We start from the raw sequence: 20,563 nt of genomic DNA on the forward strand, positions 1-20,563 counted from the left end.
TCTACATTTTATCCCAGTCAGTCAGTATTGCTTTCTTTCTTTCTTTCTTTTACTATTGTGCAATCTCGAGACTGATATATTCAGACACATGATAGATCTGTGCACCGTTTACTGACAGGTCCGAATTTTCACCCATTACCCCAGTGTGCAAGCAGTCCTACAGTGTCATCTGGGACTGGTGCCAGTTGCCGAGGAGTGACAGCCAGACAACAACAAGCAGCCATGCATTTCCATGTGACTTAAAGAGAAAACAATCCCTCTTCAGTTCCTTACACACACTAAAGTACATACTGGCAAAGCACAGACTTGTTTGATGGTGAGAAGGGCATGTACAGGGTGTTTCTGTTCTTCCTCCAGTTTCCTTGAGTAAACAGCAGTTCAGGGTGAGGCTTTGTGGATTCCTCTGCCGAATTTATTGGAGGGCGTAATTAGGAGTTACTCAAAACCTAAACAAGAAGCGACCGTGCACATTTTAGCCATTTCATTTTGTACCAACAACCAAACTCTTAACACCACTTAACCTGGACATAAATTGAGCCACGGCACTTCATTTTAAAAACTCATTCAGCCTCATGATAGCTTAATGGAGTCAATGACTTCACTTTGACGAGCAAAACATCGAGAAGCAACACAATGTCCCTCGTTCTTGTTTGAAAACCTTTCGGAGCGCTGCTATTTCATAAACAATGAGAGACTAATGCAGTCACCTCCTCCCCTCCCTCTTATGTCATGTTTTTTTGTTTAAAATGTCTCTTAGGAGGGACTTCAGCCACAATGTTCCGCTACAAACAGTCCCATAACCTGTACCGACATCTTCACAACATCGTCATGTTACTTTACTGAGAATTAGCCATTGTGTTTAAAGAGCACCTCCCAGCAGTTCCTCAGACATATCAATGACTTATTGTTTCTTTAGTGCTGCAATGGGCATGGTAAATGGGCAACTTGCCTTCCCTTGAGAACGCCAACCGAAGAGCCAAATGTTGTCCGGGATACACACAAGGCTGTCTTGTGAGTACTGGCATTCAAAGCCCAGAGGGAGCGTATGGAAAGTATTGTGAGAAGAGCAACAGGGAACACGGAAGATGGAAGATGGGTAATTCACTCCGGGTATTGTGGAAAACTCTTCTCGTTTCTTAATTAAAGGTGTAACTCACCACTAATCCCTTATACAAATGTATTTATTTTCTTGGAATAAAAAAACTATTAATTATATACAATTAAAAGGTCAATGAAATCTTAGGTCTGCTCCGTGTCCATTTAAAATTTAGTGTAAAGACGCTGTATAAAAGCCACATTCAACTATGCCAGCTCTGACCCACCACCTCTGTCCTCATTATAACAGTACTGTATCTAAATGTGAATCTTGCATGTTCTGCATGGCTCAGTGTGAACAAATGCCGCAGATAGGCAGTTTCGTTTAATACAAAAATATTGAAGCGTGAGTGAAGCTTGTGGTAGTTTCAGTCTCTGCTGCCTCAAGTTATGAGAGAACAATCTCTAGAACTGCTCTGGGAATCACTTTATGAGCATTTTACCATTTCTATTAAGTATTAATACTGCAATACTGTTTTTAATTGTTGTTTATTTTACCATTTTCTCAAATTAATTGCAATTTTGTTTTCCTAAGCCAAAAATAAATATCACATTTTTTCCCTGATTTATTAATTTCCCCACTTGTCTTGTCAGGCATATTTACAACACAAATCAACATTACAACGCAATTTTTTTTTTTTATTTGCCACTATCAAATGTACCCGCTTGTCAGTAAGAATTTTTCACTCATTTAAAACAATGAAATTTCATATGCTTCCTTATTCATATAAGTCAGAATAAGCATGTTTGTTTTTTTTACATTTTTTTTCAGTGTTACACTGAATGACAATGTAATATTTTTTCAATTACATTTTTACATTTGAAACCATGAAAGTAGATATTTTACTTACATTTAGAGTTCTTTCTATGCTTTTGTAAATTGCTTTGTATTGCGGACATCTTAATGTCTTTGACCCACATATATTATGTAAACAAAAACATTTTAGATTAATCATTTGACACCACTAGTAAAAAAAAAAAAAAAAAAAAACTATGCCATGTCAGCTACAAACAGCTAAGATGTGCATTTTAGTCAGGGACTAGCCTTAAACCTAGTCTGTGACACTGGAGGAAAGAAGCATAAAAGCCAGATTAAATTATGCCTGCTCCGATTCACTCCAGCCCCTTGTGTCACAGCATACAGTTGTAATTGTGACTGTGTGTGAGCAGCATTAAACAGCCTATGTGCAGACGCTTTAATCAGCGCCACTTCAGAAGTGCATCTGTGCCACATTGGCCGTGTAAATTCGCCAATGTGGTGAAAAGCAACCACCCATCTATAAGATTTTAATGGGCTTTAAAGTTAAAACTGTTTATTCGCTTCGCATCAGTTAATGTTCACTACAGTTCTTGTTAATAAACTCATAAATCGAGACCAAAGACGAGCAAACTGGCTTGAACCTGGCAATTTCTTTTTTTAGTAAGTTCAACAACTCAGCAAACACTTGTCTAACGTAGGCCTGGCTACACAAACCCTAAGTGACTGTTCCTGTCTGATCCTATCGCAATATGTACACACAGCACATCTCGCTGCACATGATTCTCCAGCATGAAATACAGGTTTTAAACTCATCTCTGCATGCGTGTAAAAAAACACTTTTAATAGAGACACTAATAATCGATTTTTAGCCATTAAGGGATTATTATTCGTCCTTCTGCCTATTCAAAACTGTAGAGGAGCGCTTTCCATCAACAGCAGGTGAAGTCTGTATATAGGTCCATAAAAGGCCTGAAATCCGATATACCTCTAAAAGATATCAGCGCTGTGAGGAAGACAGATCACAAAAGGCTTACAGGATATCTGAATGCTTTTTAAATAAATCATTTCATAGTCTTGTTTAGCCGATTCAGCTCTCATACTGTACTCCAAAGAAGCGCAGATTGAACAGACTACTGTAAATTAAACACTCCTAGGATTAAAATCAATGCACCCAGCTGGAGATGAGGCAGGGAGTCTAGACATTTCACACGCTTAAGCCATCGACCATTATGGTTTTCATCTTTAACTAAATTAACTGGCCATTTTACCTGAAAGCACGAGTTACTCAATATAACACGGGATCGATCCTGGAGACTGACTGGTCAACACAGCAGCCATGTTACGTTCAAGGATACGGAGCGCAACAGTCAGGCTTCCAGAAGCAAAAATGCCACTTATCTTTTCTGTACAGGGGAACGGCTTTTTAACATCAACATTAAAGCATCAAAGACAGCCCTACAGTGAGAATCGAGGTTGTTAATTGGTGGTTGTTAAATCCTTCGGGTTTTAAACCCTGCTTTTAGCCTAGTACACGTCACACTTTTTACTTTGAAAATGATTCAGCGCTGCTTTTAATCCTTTTGCTGTGAAAACATCCGCGTGCGGTGGGAAACAAAGCGCGTTACAGTTAAAGCTGGAACAAACTACGTGAATTTTGCCCAATTTACAGTCTGGAGAAGTTGAAACTAACTGCTGGAAGTCAGAGACAATCTACTGATCCGAGTTGACAGATTACATAGAAAATCAACTAGAGTGTTTTCATTTGTAACGCGTCTCCCAGCTACAAGGTGTACGTTTCTGGACGCACTTCTTGTGATGGGATAACTGATAGCGTGAGATTTTCAGTTGTTTAGTGCGTGATTTTATCTCTGTAACTCTTTACAAACAGTCAGTACGTGCAGGATGTGTAGTGTATTAAAATCTGCTCAGATTTTTAAAGGGGTCACGGGGTGCAAAAATTACTTTTACGTGATGTTTGAACATAAATGTGCGTTGCCAGTGTGTGTACACGTCCACCCTAAAAAGACTATTTTATTTTATTTTTTAAATGCCCGATAATAACGATCACGTTCTCAGATCAGACTGTTCTGAGATTATTGGCAGAGTTCAGCACAGGCCTCAATACATCTGTGTTCGAGAGAACAGTTCACGATCCAGCTTCATCTACAGAAGTAGTGAGTTCTGTATAAGGGTTTTTATTTTTTAACAAATCTTTGCAAATTGCCTTTCCTAATTATGTGTTAGTGAGCAAGTTCCAGGGCTAAAGTTTACAGTCTCTTGAGAAAAGCTAGTCGTCCCTCGAGAGAGGGGCGGGGTGAGAAGAGCTCATTAGCATTTAAAGGGACCTGCACTAAAACTGCTTGCTGTGAAGAGCCGTTTCTGACATGGAAAAAAAGAGTGATGATTGTTATCAAAGAGTGCTATAGGTCTTTTATTAAGATGATATTAAAATCATATTACCTAGAACAACGAACGGCCATTCTTAAAGCAGCAGTCCATCAATTTTTGTGTTTATATTGTACACCACGAAGCCATTTTGCAAACTGTTGAATCACTATAGTACACCTATAATATAAAGTGTTTATATTGGGATTATTTATATTGGTTTGGGTAGGTACCACTACAGAGTAGCACAGTAGCTGCGAGATTTGTCAGACTTTAACCGGGAGAAGTAGCTCCGGCTACAATATCCTTCAGCAAGACGCACACAGTTCTGTTTATCAACCACTAGAGCTCTAGTTACAGACTGAAGCTTTATTAATGACACTTGCGAATATTAAATATGAGCGTTTATCAGGAGTTCAGGCATGTACGGTGTGAAACGTCCGTTCATAAAGAGCCAAGTTCAGTTGTACTAAATTACGAGCGATGTGAAACACGATAATTCAGATTTCCATTTACCCGGGCTAGAAAAATACAGCTATTGCAAATTGAAAACCCCTTTTGTACATTTTTTTTTTAAACTTTTTTTCCTCAAATCAAACTTTGCAATTTTGTGACTCACCTCGCAGCTTGTCGGTGCAGTTCACGGAACATTTTAACCAGGACTTAATTGAATCCCTAAAAAGGAAAAACACTTCTAGAAGCTAGAACAATAAAAAAAAGGGGTTGGGCACTTTTGCACACCTTATTTTTAACAAAAGCAGGTGAGGCAATTGCAATCTGAATGCACAAGACTTTAACTGTCATTCTCCTGCAATTACTTTACCTTTATTAATTTTTTTTAAGCTGCGCTGCTTAATATTGCACATTGTTTATCATCATATTTTTTGTTTGTTTGGCTAATTAATCAAAATCTTGACCATTCAATAAATACCTTACCTTTAAAGTCGCACAGTAAGACAGATGGTAACATCTTCGTAATATCGCTGCTCAGTTAAAATAAGTTTAACTTTGTTGCATAGCAACAGGGACTGTAACTTCTAGCTGGAGAATTTCTTTCTCAAGTAACGAAAACATAAGTCCTTAAACTAGGTATTTTTTGCGGTGACTGTTTTATACAACACACTAGATTCCCACTCACCTTTAACAAGCCTAAATATTTATTGTTGCTTGTAATTCATCTCTAAAAGCGAGTCCTTGCCTGTGGCAGTGAATGTTACCACAGGCGTGATTACATGTGGCACGAAGCACTCTTGCTCAACTATAAACTACATGTAGGCGCTGCTTTCTGTTGTGGACGGAGTAAAAAGAGTTTATAGTAAATAGAAGCGCTTCCACGTTACAAAACGCTACAACAATCACGCGCACGTCTCAAATCACCGCAGCCAGCCCGTTGCTTTCCGTCTCGGCATGCTCTTACCTGACTAGTCCGACCTTTACCGAAATGCACACGTTCAAACGAAAGGAGATCGCCGAACGCGCAAAACGAGCGTCGCGCTTCGTACAAAGCGGCCAGTGGCGTTCGATGCCGGCGGGCTCGCGCGAATCTGTCCCAAATCGCGCGGTCCCTCCTCGATAAAGACAATATCAGCACGTCTCGAAGACATGGGTAGCAGCACACGCGAGCAACAAAGTAAAGCGCGGGCCTCTTCCTATTCCAGAGCGCGTGGTTGTGGAAATATTCCCTGTCGCGTGAATCTAATCCATTGACGAATTATGGACGGCGTGACAGCGGTCAAAGACACAGCTCTTACTCACCGAGGAGAGAACGCTGTCCTCCGGGGAGGCTTTAACGTGCTTCGGGGATCGCGGCGAGAGCTCTCGCGTTAATGGAGCGGGATTCGGCGCGGAGATTCCTAAAAGCTTCCTCCAGCTCTGGCGACCATGTTTGTCCTGACTGACTGACTGACTGACTGACTACTGCTGCTGCTGCTGCTGCTGGTGGTGGTGGTGTGCATCCGGGCGCCTGAGGGATCAGGGGGCAGGAGCTTTCCGTGTACGGAGAAAAAAATGGGAAAGAACGAGTGGAGGCAAACCCGTCGATGCAACGTCGCAAATAGGCTTTTTTGGGGCGTATTGTGGGATGTTTCAGATATGGCTGTTATGAAAATGCATTCTGGTCTGTGCACGAGGTCTTTGATTTTCCCGAGGAAAACCTTGAAGGAGGCATTGTTCTCGGGACTGCGTGACGAGAGGTCGACTCTTACCCGTAAGGACGCCGGGTTAGGATAGCAGTGGATTAGGTGTATTTAATTTATTTGTAATATCGGCGTGTTTTGTGTGTCAGAGAGTGGGCAGGTAGTTGTCAGCATACGTGCCGTTACGTAAGAGCAGCGGACGGCGCTCGCGCTTTCTCGACACATGCGCGCCGCACGAGACCGCGACGGGAGCGCGACTCCTTCCGCGCATCGGTTCTTCTAGTTTAATGATTCGTTTTAGGGGGCGGGCGTTAACGCGATTTGATCATTTTATGCCCGTTTTCAAGCGGTCCCCGGTTTATTTCACGCTCTAACATTCAAATACGTTTTAGTAAGGCAGTGCCCCATAACCATGGTTTTATTTTAGCAAAAATGTAGTAACCATGTTTTTTTTGCTATTGCTTAACGTTTGAATAACCACAGTTTTACTATAAATACCATGGTTCGTGTACCAAAGCCATGGTTAATTTGTGGTTTAACTATAATCATGATTTATTTATTTTTTTTGCCTTAATTTGTAGTAAAACCATTGTTCATTTTCGTAAAATCATTAAGGTAATCTAGAACCCTTTTTTCCATTTTAATAGAAGTAATGTATTAAGTTCTATCTATTTTAATATTTTCAATTATTTGTTTTAGTGAATGAGTCATTCCTGCGATTCAAAAGAATCAACTGAACAGAATCAACTGGATAAAATGATTCGTTTACGAATCGGACACGAGACACCTTCAGAAGAGCGACGAGTTCAACGAGTTCACCCTAGGTATCGATTAAATAGCGAATATTACCATTTACAAATAATGATTTCAAGGAATAATTATTATGAATAATTAGAGAAAGCGTCTCTGTACTACCGTTAAAGAAGTACGTGCCACGGGTTTAATATAAACCTTAATCAGAGACCTTATTTCTTTAGAGGCAAAATTAACTATATGTCTATATATTTAGATACAGCGACCGTTTATATATTAAAAATGTAAGTTATTTTAGTGCTTGGTCGTTATACTTCAGATTTTTCGTCCACATTTGCGAGTACATTTAAAAAAGAGGACCAAAAAAATCTCCAAAAAAGTTGGTGAACAGCGCCCTCTTCTGTTTTTTATGCACACATTGGTTTAATACGACGGCCGGCGAAAATCTGTTAAATTAAATTAAATACACCATAGCGATGATTTTAAGGTGATCCGTCTCGCTAATAACATCCCGCGTGAACAGCAAACCGGTTCCCAAGGATTGAGCGACGAAGCAGAAAACAGCAGACAAACCCATTCATTCAAACAAAGCCCTTTCACTCGAACCTGTATATGAGTGAGTGTACATTTGAGGCTACTCGCGTGATCTGTCTTACCTTCCTTGGCAATAAAGGTAATGGAGTAAGGTATCGCGACGTTTGACGCGTCGAGCTGCAGGGCATGACTTGTTTCCACCACTAGGTTGCGCTGGAGCTGCTTGAATATAGTGAGGCCGTGCCAGACCAATGTGCTAGACAGCTCTCGTGAGACCAGGATCACTGTAATTAGCGTGGGGATGGTCATATAAAGAGTGGATACTTTAAACAAGGTTATTGTAAAAGCAAATTGTCAACAAATGAGGTCGCCTAAGCATGGCCATTTACAGTAAATCGTGTTGCAAAGGATAACAAGGCCGGCTGTTATTATCTAGTCCCCTCCCTTGAAAAAAAAAGTGTGTAATAATAAAACATTATTCTTCACCATATCTTCACCCAGATTTGAATTCATAAACCCTAAAATCCTTTTTTTTAGTAAACATTAAACGCATCGCATGCGAAAAGTGTATTTTTTTCACGTTTTTTAAAATGACTTGATAAACCTGTGCTACAATATCTAATATGAAGATAAAAGAGACGTGTATAGTAATGGATTAATTAAAAACAGCATTAATATATATTAAATATTAAAACGGTGAACATTAGTTTGTGGTATAGTTTCAAAGTGGATCACAAAATAGTTATTTTTGTTTGAAATGAGGTATTTGGTCTCTATAGGTCTGTACAGTTAATAAGACATGCTATGTTATGTGATCAGATGTGTAAAACACTTCATATTCTTCACTGTTTATATTAAAATATATATATTTCTCCTAATAAAGTTATTTAGTCGAGAGCCGTGACAGATTTTCTCTGGTTAGTTGTTTGATTAACACCAATGGATATATAATAAACACTTCTTCTTGTCCACTTGTTCACTTAAGACATGCCGTATTTACAAGGCTGCCTGCAAAGATGGGCATTTTGTCATACATGTGCATGTATTTAATCATTCAAGACCTATAAAGAGGCCAACGTAACAGTTCAGTACTCTACGTGCACAGTCTTCATGATTTCTTTTCACCGCTAAGTGCATCTCAGTGGCTTAAAATCAATCGTTTTAAAGGAAATGCTTAAAAATGTGTGCAACTATGGGTTTTCGTGACCACGTATAGCACAGCATGTAAGCATGGTACAGCTGATACCAGTTTGACAAATTTATACCAGTTAATAGTGTCCACCGGTACAGATATCACCCTCCTCTCTTGCGCTTATATAATACGGGTAATAATTTCACTCAATTATTTCTCTGTGTTTATCGTACTACATCAAAACCGGTACAAAATACAGTTAATACGCCTATGCAAGCATAGTCACATAAGAGAAAACAGACAAAATAGAGAAAACAGACAAAACAGACAAAAGTGCAAGGTATAGTGAATAGTTTATAGTTTGTCAGAGTTCATCGGCTTTGGACAATAGTGACTAAAGTCCACTTACTCTGGCAGTGTTTGGGGTTCAACCGGTAGCCTTCAGTTAAATTATATGCCTGATCTGGCTGGACTATATTTAGCAACACTTTGCCAAAGAATGCATGGACAACACCATGAAGACATTTAAAACCGGTCCCGTAAGATCAAGGTAGCAGTGGAAGGATTTAAGAGCGCTCCGAGACACGAGGTAAGTCCCTTTCCTCTAGGATGACAGTAGGTGAGCTTTCTCGTACTAAATGCCACAACAGGCACAAAAAAAATGAGGAATGCGAATTCTGTCCTGGTAAGAATGGGCAGAGAAAATTCTGATTGGCCGAGGGAGCTGTCAGCACTGGGTTTTGAAGCTTGTGGTCAGATTAAATGAGAGAATGAGAGAACCGTGGCAGTAAAAACAGGGGCCAAGATAGCAAGAAGGACTCACTTTAAGCCTTGAGAAAAGCCGTCATGACACTCATTGAGATTATCTTCATCTTGACCGGGACTTGTGCTGTCCTGGTTTTTGGAGGGAAATTAGTATGCCTGCTTATGTTGCTTGTCCCGAAGCTCTTCTGTCCTCTTCCTGGCTCTTTTTTCACCTCTTTGGGGAAATGGGCAGGTGAGAAACACCGGCATTTTGATTTTTGTGTTGAGCATGCGTTGTCTATACAAGCTTGAAAGATTTAAAAAAAGAAAACAGTAACGAAGTAGCGAATGATGAATAAATAAATAAAAAGTAGCGATTGTAAACTCGTGACATATTAGCCGATATAAAAAGCTGGATTTTGTTGGTAACCCTTTCATTAAGAACACTATTTGACATTGCCACTTTAAATATTGCTTAAAAGATTAGTTTGTGAGTTTTTAATTAAGCGACAGTTTTAAATGTCATGATTTATTATATCCTCTGAACCGACCCCGCTCGAGAACAATGTAGTCCTCCTACAAACCACCACTACCTTGGTTTTGTCCCGCCGTTTGGCCCAGGAGCACGGTTCTCATCTCACTTTTAATTGTCCCTCACAAAGTGTCCGGCTTTCCTAAACAGTGCTTTTATTGTTGGCAAAAGAGAGACCCTCCTTATGTCTTTCCTGAAATCATGCTATAGTATACAAGTTCAGCAACAAAAAACAACAATTCCAGCCACTTTTTCCCAAGCTTCCTTTCCATTCCATTCCGGCACTGAGAGTGGCAGAGAACAAAAGGCAATTAGAACAGTATGTTCCAGGACGTTATTACTCTTTTCATTTCTTGACTTTGAATGGTTGTTCCTGTTCATTTGAAATCAAATTAACATTACTTTTTCCCTCCTTCTGCAACTATTCTTTCTCTTTAGGGCTTTAAAAAAAATCTTCCTGGTGTGTGTGTGTGTGTGAGAGAGAGAGAGAGAGAGAGAGAGAGAGAGAGAGAGAGAGAGAGAGAGAGTGCACACATTACAATGTCCCTTTGCAGGGGGTGTTTTCTAGCATGTTTAGACACAGTACATCTGCTATTCCTTTCACTTTAAATAAATAACCATGCAGAGGGTTTTAGAACGGTTTCTAAAGTATCGCGTGGCACTGAAAACTCAGCTTTAAAAATATACACAAAAATGAAATGTATTTATTTAATATTATTATTTCATAATACTACTGTTAAATAAATGCAGCCCTTGTATAATTTTATAAAAAAATTATAATAAGTCATCTTTTTTTTTTTACACAGTTTATTCATCTCTTTTATTGTGAATATAAGTGTTTATTGTAGGTTAGCTTCGATCTATTAGGTAATATAACGTATATATATTAATGGTGTTTATTTATTATAATTATACTTACATTGAGGCAAGCCAGCTAAAGTCTGAATTGTTCACATCTGAGACGTTCAAAATATTCTGCTTATCCCGAGATCTCACTGGGATCTAAAGCAGGGTACTACTTGTACTTCTTGTACACCAAGAACACTGACCCCCAAAAAAAAAAAAAAACGAAAGAACGAACGAAAGCATGGGAAACAAGAAAGACACAAAAAAGCCATTTTCCCACACAAAGCACATTTCCAACACAGACATTAATTCAAACCTTACTAGTCTGCAAAAGCAATGAATGCACGAAGGCCGTAATTACATCTCACATCATTTCCTCTATATTATACACTGGTCACGATCCTCCACCCAGCCTTTTTCTTCATTCTTCCCGTGTATTTCTCAGATGGACTAACAGCGGTGGAGAGAAGATGACTTTTCACACATATGCACCACTCATGCTCCCTATTTGTTTAGTGAATTGGTGGGTACACACAGTCTGTTCAAGAACATGCTGTTAAAACAAACACACACTGACTGCCTTTCATCTGAAGTCTGAGAGATTCTTAGAGAGTGACAGGAAACAGACAGACTACCATGCTCTGGATATGCTTGATTTAAAAGCTCTTTTTTTATATAATGTACAGATTGTATTAAGCAAACTAGTAACGGAGAAAATCTAATTATTATTCATACCTAAGTCTAATATTGAATATTTCCTCTGTTTCAGTGGTCACTGGAGGCTCAGATGGAATAGGCAGAGCATATGCTGAAGAGGTAACAACACTAAATAATGAAGTAAAAGTAACAGTAAAATGCACTTATATACATATAAATAAATAAAAAAATAAATAAAAAAATAAAAATAAAAATATATATATATATATATATATATTATTCAACAAGGAAGCATTACACTGATCAAAATACTTGCAGTAAAGACATGTTGTTGTTAATGTTAAACAATAAAATATTTATATTTCAAGTAAATGCTGTTCTTTTGAATTGCTATTCCGTAAAGAAATCTGACAAATGTATCCTGGTTTCCACGAAATATCAAACTCAACATGGATGATAATAAGAAATGTTTCTTGAGCACCACATTAGCATATTAGCAATTTGATGCTAAAGAGTGGAGTGTTACATTTCTAAATAAATTTAAATGGATTTTAAGTATCAGTATTTCTTTCCAAAACTCTTACCAACATTTAAATATTTATATAAATAAAAACATAAACATCTTTTCTCTGCGTACTGACCCTCTGAAAAGTGTGTAGCGAAGGACTGATTATAAAACCTTCTGTGCAATAACACCAGATTTCTGTGGTATTTATTTAACAAAACTGAATGAATGCTTTCTTCCACAAAAATGTTTACACCAGCTAAACGGGCTTAAAACAGGACAACCCCAAACAGGAAGTAATTCACCTCAAAATTCTCTGTAAAGATCCCATACCACATAAAAACAAGAAATCCACCAGCTCGATATGAGACTACAGGCTGTTTTGGTGACACTGTCTCTCTCTGCAGCTTTCAAAACTAGGCATGAGCGTGATCATCATCAGCAGAAACCAAGAGAAGCTTGACAGAGCAGCGAAGAAGATCGGTAAAGCATGTTTCTGCTGGAACATCAGCCTGATAGAGCTCGGTTTCAGCAGCCGTGTTTTCTTCTTCTAACAGAGCTCACTACAGGACGGGAAGTCAAAGTGATAGCTGCCGACTTCACCAAAGATGATATATACGGACGCATTCAAGAAAACATCGAGGGTTTGGAAATTGGTGTTTTAGGTCAGACATCCCATTGCTTCAAAGTATTTATTTAGCATTCTAACGTGTTCAACGGTGCTGATCAGTGTTACTTTTCTTTAAACACAGTGAACAACGTGGGGATTCTGCCCAGTCAAATACCCTGCAGGCTGCTTGAAACGTCTGACCTGGAACAAGTGAGATCACCTTACTAATGCTTTTAACAATATCAATCCTAGAAGCTCTCATGAATGAAGTAGTAGTCTTTTAAAATGATTTTAGATGTTACGTAGTGTTGCAGATGAAAATCGCTTGTAATAACTTTTTTTGTAGTGATGCAAGGAACTATTTCTTTCTCAATGAAGGTTATTATAATCTTGTGCACTGAAAGGGAATCACAGATGTTAAAGTTTCTTTAATCAAGAACCTTATCTTTTGAACAGTGAGCAGTCAAAGTTTTCAAGGGTTTATCAGATATTGTCATTTATCTAGTATGTTTCGTGTTGTGGCCTCTCCTAGAGAATAGATGATGTTATCAACTGCAATGTGAAAGCCATGGTTAAGGTAGGTACGAGCAAACAGAACCTTGCCACTCACCATAAACATTCAGTGCCAGAAAATATCGGCACCCTTGCAATTCTGTCAGAAAATGCAACGCTTCTCTTAGAAAATGCTTCCAGTTCCACACACGCAAAAAATTTCTCAAAAATGGACTGGACAAAATTATTGGCACCTTGTCAAAATTGTAAGAAAAAAAATTGCTTTTCAAGCATGTGATGCTCCTGTAATTTGTACGATTACAACAAAGGATTGTTTGGTGGATAAAGAACCCCGATTAACATCCAAATGAATTCTAGCTGATCTGCAGACACAAGGTACAACAGCGTTAACTCGCGCTATCCGTCGCCATCTGAACGAAAAGAGAGGCTAAGAGGACACCACTGCTGAGACAAAGGCATAAAAAAACTAAACCGATGAGACAAAAATACAGCTTTTTGGTAAAAGACGTCATGGCACTGTCTACAGAAAAACATGGCGGAGATTTAAAGATGTTTTGGATTGTTTTGCTGCTTGACTGTGTCAATGGTATCATGAAATCTGAGGATTGCCTCAAAAATCTGGGGCCATCTCCACCAGAGGACATGGGTCTTCCAGCAGAAACACGCTTTAAATATCACTCAGAAATGGTTACAAACGAAGAGCTGGAGACTTTTCTTCTCTGGGAACAAAAAAATAAAATATCTGAGCACTAAAAGATTTGCATTTCCTCACAGAATTGTAAAGGTGTCGATATTTTTATACATTACAGCGAGGCAGTGGTTAGCAACTGTTGGGTTTCAGTATCACACCCATAATTCAGTCTTGATGGCGATTATTGTAAATGATCACATGCAACCGATTACATAAACTTGTATGATTAGCGAAAATAAACTAGTTGATCAGCTTGTTGATGAGAAAAGTTATCAGTCTTCCGTTATCAAGGTCAAAGGTTATGATTGTAATCAAATAAATGTTTATAAATTAGTTTACCGTCATGTTAATAATTTAGTACATTAGTTCATTGTAATAATAGCCTAATGGATCGACATGTTTGATTATTTCATATAGTATTATTTATATTTTTATTATTTTAGGTGATACATTACATCAATCATAAAATCATAAAAAAAACTAATGAAAACAATTACTTCTTCATTAATTCAGTAGTGTACTGAAATTGTTTTCCATATACAGATGTGCAGAATCACTCTACCAGGAATGCAGCAAAGGTTTGGCCTCTGTTCAATAGTTTTCCCAGGATTTTTCCAGCAAATTGCCAGCACACTGACCATATGTATTTCCTTAGAGGAAGAGGAGTCATCCTGAATGTGGCCTCTGGCATAGCCAAAATACCTTGCCCCATTTACACCCTCTACGCAGCATCCAAGGTAAACTTCATGAGACATCCAGAACTGGGCAAATTACTTACAAATTGTAGTCCGTTGCTCATTCCAAATTACATGACAAAAACTACAGTTAGTAATGTGATCCATTACATTATATATTTTAGGTAATATAATTAGACTATGGTTACTTTTAGATTGCTTTTAACTTAATTCATCACATCGATTTAAACAGGAGTACCATAATGATGTAAAAAGACAATAAGTAAGACACAGTATTCTCTGTCATGTTTTCCCTAACCGGGGTGCATAAAGGAAGTGCAGGGTGAATTAATTAAATCATAAAAATCATACTTCTGTTATATATACTAGGTGAAAGAGGTTCAATAGAACAAATAAGTCGGGAATGCCTGCATTACAAGACAAAAAAGGAGAAATTATGAAATATGTATTGCTATTGTGTGAATAATATCTAATCATATAATCAAGTATGGATATTTTAAAATGTATTTTATCTAATACAATGTTTTTTTATCTAATTACGCGATCCAGATTACATGTGCTCAGTCACTAGACATTTATACAAAGATACATTCTGCAATTCAGTGTCAAAATATCAAATTAAAAACATGTCATCCACAGGTTTTTGTTGAGAGATTTTCACGGGGTCTTCAAGCAGAATATAAATCCAAGGGAATTATTATACAGGTAGAGCAAAACCGATCCTCTTTTATTATCCTGCAAACCATTGCTAGTTCATTTGCTCTCTTCACCCTCCAGAACCTAGCCACAATTCAGGCAAATAATGTTTTTCGTGCATACAGCTTACCAGGAGCAAGATATTAATGTCCTCGTTCCCAAACGGTGATTTTGTTCTCAGGCGGTGGCTCCGTTCGGGGTTTCAACACCGATGACAGGACACCAGAAGCCGGATATGGTCACATTCACACCTGAAGAGTTTGTGAGGAGCTCACTGAAGTATCTGAAGGCTGGCGACCAAACATACGGCAGTGTTACCCATGCTATACTGGTAATGCTGCGAACGACTTGCTTTCTTAATAAACATGCAATATTATTACGCGTGCTCATTTGTTTTTCCTCACCAACCCGTGATTGATCCACAGGGCGGGATCGTGCAGTCCATTCCCACCTGGGTCCTGCGGAGCGAAGCATTTCAGCACCATTTTAGGGAATATGTGAAGATGAGGGTCGGATGCTGAGAGCTGTCCTTCTATAAGTATATGTACAGTATTGAACATTTGATACCTAAACACCAAAACTAAATTAGTTTGCGCTAATTATGACAATACTTTTTTGTCATTAATGGAAGGCCGGGAAAGAAAGGGAGAGGAAGAAAAACTGACAGGTCTTTGTTTACCCACAGTCCTTCAAAATACACTACATCAGTGTCAATAACAGAACACATTATCGTTATTAATCATAATCATATCAGTAGAAAGGAGATAGTTGAGCCGCGCTGACCTTGATAACATTAACAGAAGGACAATCCCGCGAAAGGCCAAATGACAGAGCGGGAGATGTGGCCTTGTTAGTTTTCGTCTATATTTTGAGATTAGAAATGTTTGGTCGTATTTAAAGTGCGTTTTATAAAAAAGAAAACATTAACATCCACTAAACACTCAAAGGGATATTTGGCGCCACCTAGCGGTTAAACGAAGTAGTGATCTTTACATCTTGAAGGTGATTAAATGTTACGATTTTAAGTCGTTATCCCCTTATATCGACGTTTACGTGATTAATCACCGTATCCACAGCATAATTATGAAAACGCTGACAGCGCAACAAGAAAAAAGAAATGTATATTAATATACGTATGACGATAACTTACAGCATTTTTGTTTTTAAAAAAGGACCGCTATATTCACCGCATTAATTGTGTTATGTCTCGTTTACCTTTTAACTACGGCAGTCCTTCGGCCGGCAGGGGGCAGAGTTTTGACTGTTAGCTGTGCTGATTCTCTGGAGTCGAGTTTCAAATGTGTCTCGAAGATGCTGAGCAGCTAAAGGATGTAAACAAGTGCAGTCTGATGGGGGATTTCCACGCAGATGTAGTTGTTAATAAAGTCGTTCGCCCTTGAGCGAGCTGTCCTGATTGAAATACAGTTGACAGGATAACTATCAGTTTTCACTTGTATTAAAGGGGTTTCTGTTTTTACTACAGGGAATTTCCACTAATAATTTATAATACTACTGCTTGCAACAGAAAAGACATTTATGTGGAATAAAACTGAGGCAATAATAAAAATAACCGTGTTTTATTTTTCTCACTAACTCGGTAAGTTGTGCTTTTGATTGCAGCAGTGGTGTCTGAACATCTAATGTTTTTATTCACGAGTGGTGGATAAGTCAGGATTGCAGATCATATAATCTGCGGGAAACCACCAGTTACAGCAATAAAATTTCCTATGAAAAACATTGTACAAACTGCGAAACATGTTTACTCACCCATAATTTTGCTACAGGACTGTTTTGTTTGAGTGCTAAAAATGTGTATATATATATATATATATATATATATATATATATATATATATATATATATATATATATATTACACATATACATATACATATATACACACACACACACACACACACATATACACATACATACATTATATATATATATATATATATATATATATATATACTTATATAAATATTTTTTCTTTGCACACAAAAATTATTGGTATTCCAAGCTTTTCTTTTAACATTATGGTTGCACTACGTCCTTAATCACTACCTTTCTGGGCCTTTAAAATTGCGTTGCGCTCTATGTAGGGTCAGAAAGCTCTTGGATCTTAATTTGTGTTCCTAAGATGAAGGTTTGAAACAACATGAGAGTGATTCACTGATGACAGAATTTTCATTTTTCTGTGTTTAGTGTGTAAAGAGAAACAGTCATAAAAGTGGACTACCTTTAAATGGCCTTGCGACTAAACATATATTAAAGTATAACTCTCAAGATTGCAAGTGAGCATTCAATTACACACACTTCATTTTCACGAGGGAGGTTTACAGATCACCCTTGAAGTTTGTTGCACTGCGGTTGAAGCATTTGTTTCTCGTAAACGTCGAACTGTCTTGTCTGCGAAGATCCCACCTAAAACAAGCCAAACGCAAACCACTGCTCACAGCAAACATGAATCCGGCACCTTTGGGACACTTTAGATAATAGACGAGAAAAATATTTTTCATTTGCAATTTTGCGACGTTTAACAGCTGCGTGTAGTCATGTGGCAACAATTTGTTTTCATGTTGGAAATTTTCTGCCGAAATAAACGAGCACAGCGCTTCGCGTCAGCTTCAGCAATGCGAACATGAAAGCGAGAGGACTGCTTTGTCATCGCCCCGCGTCTGACTGCTTGCAGTCTCAATAAGCTTTGCTTGTGTGGTCCGGCTTCAAGGGCCTCGGGTCCCTACACACATAAACAGCAGGCAGATGTATGAGGATTGATTGTTTACCGAGCTCTCGATTCTCTAAACAATGGATCAAATGACACTGAACTCTGGCAATCAAACAGAGAATCTGCCTTATTCCCCCACGGGTAAATATTTACCCTAATATATCAAAAAGTTCCATTCGTCATCGCTTGGGACAGACATAACATGCACAATTTGGAACCAAATAGACCATCTGAACTGCCTGTTTGTAGAACGTGTCCCTTTTCGTGGTCAGAGTTGTTCCTTTTTTTGGCGTGCATCATTAATAACGCTATCTGGGAAGTGGGTTCGGCCTTGTTTGCTTACTTAAATACGGACCGAAACACTTCAAATTAGGTCAAGCGAGGAAGGAGCACGTGGGAACTCTTTCGGGGGTCAGACCTTCATTTTAAATGGAAGTTTATTGTTATGGTGTTCCAATGGTTTTGTGAGGTGTGATCTTCAATAAGTTACTCGTGTTACACTTAGTGGGAGAAAATCCGCGCAGCTGAAGCCCGAGGCCTCACCTTAATGATGGTGCGCCCGTCGCCATGGTGACCACGGCTGTAATTTCCTAATAAAATGAGGTAGGGGAATTTTTTTGCGGTCCGGCAGCAAGTTTTAAAAGAATATGAAATCAGTTATTAAATGAGTTAAGGATCAAAATTAGTGAAAGATTTCAATGTATTTTTAAAGGGATAAAGAAAACAGTCATCGCTTTCTTCTATTCTGAAATACGAAAAACGGTGAATGTGTGCATAATATGTTGAAAACTAAATGTTTGTCTCGTCACATTCACTCATTAATGACCTTAGTCGAATCACAGAAATGATTCATCCTATATTTAAGATTCAAAACAGCTAAATTTGACCGAAGCTTTAAGTAGTCTGTATAACAAGATGTTATTTATAGCTCACTCGCTTTTTCACGCAAGTGTCACGCTTGAATCATCATCTGCTTCTTTGAAAGACCACCCTTTTTTGATTCGACTGGTCATCGATGAGAACAGTTAGACCAATGAGGCTGAACTGCTTCCCTAAATGTTTGCATTTAATTTTTAAAACTAACAAAGCGGCATCAGTATCAAACATTGTGGGGGACAAGTTGGCCAAAAAAGAAAAACGTTCATGATTCAGTCAACGCTTTGCTTCATCAAACATGGCATTTCAATGAAAGCCGTCCTTTTCATCAGTCTGGACAGAGGTTGGGCTTGCTTGCACGCTCTCAGGAATCAAATCAAATCACCCGGTGACACTGAAAAATAAGCAAAGCAAATCAGGTTCAGCAGCAGACCGATCTCATAGTCAGTCTTGGTTATTGTATCAGGAAAAACAAACAGCTTGTTCTACCTGCTCCAGACTGAACTGCGGTGCTGATGGAGGTGCTACTAAAACAAGCAAAAACAGAGTTATTTCTGAATATCTCTTTGTGCGGCATGGAGAAATAACAGGATGAAGGTGCTATGCGTAATGAGAAGCAGATGCCACATATTTTCAGTTCCTGAGTTTGCATATAGCAGAAATTGATTAAAACATTTCAGTTTCAATTGACCGATTCAAAGCCGCATATAGACTAAATCATAGACTAAATCAGGGTTTCTCAAGCTTTCTTGGCAGCGAAAGCCTCTATGATCTAAATGACTTGATGTAGGCCTATGCTGTGAGATTTATTCAGAAGTCATTTTCTAATCTTTTCTAATCTGTAAAAAAATCCAAATTTCCACCAGTACCTACACGATGATCAGGAACACACAGAAAGAACCGAAGATCAATTTGGAAACTAGTTTTAGCAGTAAGTCCATCCTACTCTCCCTTTAGTGTTTTGAAAGGCCTTTATGGTACAGAACAAAATCTAAACCTCTTAAAAAGTATTTTTTGTAAGCTAACCACCCAAACAATTGTGGCAAATGTTGCGTGAATACAATACACCATCCTTAGAAGTTTGGAGGCTGTCTGAAGTGTCCTGTTGTAGACCCAACTTGTCTTGGTTTGAATTAATAACTATCAACACTTTCTAATTTCAGCATTTAAGAGGAGATCAAGAGTGAAAATGCTAGCGATTCCCCTCCGAGACCCTCCGTTTACCTCGGTGCAACAGCTGATTGATGCGAGACGACAGCTGCAGGTCACATGTGTCATTTCCCTCGTAGTGCCACCGCTAATGCACTGAATGCAGCTGTAATGAGGATAGCAACAGGCGCTGATCTCTGCGGCTCACAGCAGACGAGATGAAACGAGCAGCAGCGGCCTTAAGCTTTCATGAAAGAGAGACTGCGGTGAGAGAGATTCATGCCACTTCATCAAAGCAATTACACTACTTCAAAACTATTTACAACACTTTTTGGTCTGAGGTCCAAGACCACCAACTATTTAAGACATTTAGCTGCCTGAAACCAAATGAGAGGCAGTTGTGTGGAAAAGAAAATGTTCCAATTACAATATAAATACTGTAAAATATTTAAGGAAATACATTTTAAAATTGCTTATTAACATTTGGGTTTTTTTTAAATATACAATGTTAAAAGATAGATTTTAAT

At 38.4% G+C, this 20,563-nt stretch overlaps 2 protein-coding genes and 1 long non-coding RNA gene across 10 annotated transcripts in view; 2 read left to right on the plus strand and 1 right to left on the minus strand.

Moving 5' to 3' along the window:
• slc20a2 (solute carrier family 20 member 2) overlaps window positions 1-6,150 on the minus strand; it is a 33,689-nt gene extending 27,539 nt beyond the window's left edge. For 2 of the 3 annotated variants that reach the window (XM_043247241.1, XM_043247238.1), the window contains exon 1: window positions 5,996-6,150. The gene's annotated coding sequence lies outside the window, so the exon portion shown is untranslated. The remainder of the gene's footprint in view (window positions 1-5,995) is intronic. The other variant, XM_043247237.1, reaches the window with a different exon arrangement.
• hsd17b3 (hydroxysteroid (17-beta) dehydrogenase 3) lies at window positions 1,049-16,850 on the plus strand. Of its 6 annotated transcripts, none has more exons than XM_043247243.1 (12): window positions 9,406-9,791; window positions 11,686-11,732; window positions 12,486-12,561; window positions 12,636-12,743; window positions 12,831-12,898; window positions 13,221-13,265; window positions 14,436-14,470; window positions 14,548-14,629; window positions 15,227-15,292; window positions 15,465-15,614; window positions 15,709-15,827; window positions 16,515-16,850. In XM_043247243.1, the coding sequence occupies exons 1-11, from the start codon at window positions 9,641-9,643 to the stop codon at window positions 15,802-15,804; spliced, it is 924 nt and encodes a 307-aa protein (XP_043103178.1). In that variant the 5' UTR covers window positions 9,406-9,640; the 3' UTR covers window positions 15,805-15,827; window positions 16,515-16,850. The 6 variants fall into 6 exon arrangements, with proteins under 6 accessions (XP_043103181.1, XP_043103180.1, XP_043103178.1 ...); XM_043247244.1 differs by having other exon boundaries at window positions 15,709-15,821; XM_043247246.1 differs by lacking the exon at window positions 9,406-9,791 and adding an exon at window positions 1,049-1,110 and having other exon boundaries at window positions 15,709-16,850.
• A 1,550-nt stretch (window positions 16,851-18,400) lies between these two features.
• Window positions 18,401-20,492, plus strand: LOC122350999. The gene is made up of 3 exons (XR_006251670.1): window positions 18,401-18,422; window positions 18,517-18,614; window positions 20,051-20,492. It is a non-coding gene; the product is annotated as an uncharacterized LOC122350999 (long non-coding RNA).
• Window positions 20,493-20,563: the final 71 nt, after the last annotated feature.

Source organism: Puntigrus tetrazona, chromosome 8 (assembly GCF_018831695.1).
Source record: "Puntigrus tetrazona isolate hp1 chromosome 8, ASM1883169v1, whole genome shotgun sequence".
Classification (NCBI taxonomy): domain Eukaryota; kingdom Metazoa; phylum Chordata; class Actinopteri; order Cypriniformes; family Cyprinidae; genus Puntigrus; species Puntigrus tetrazona.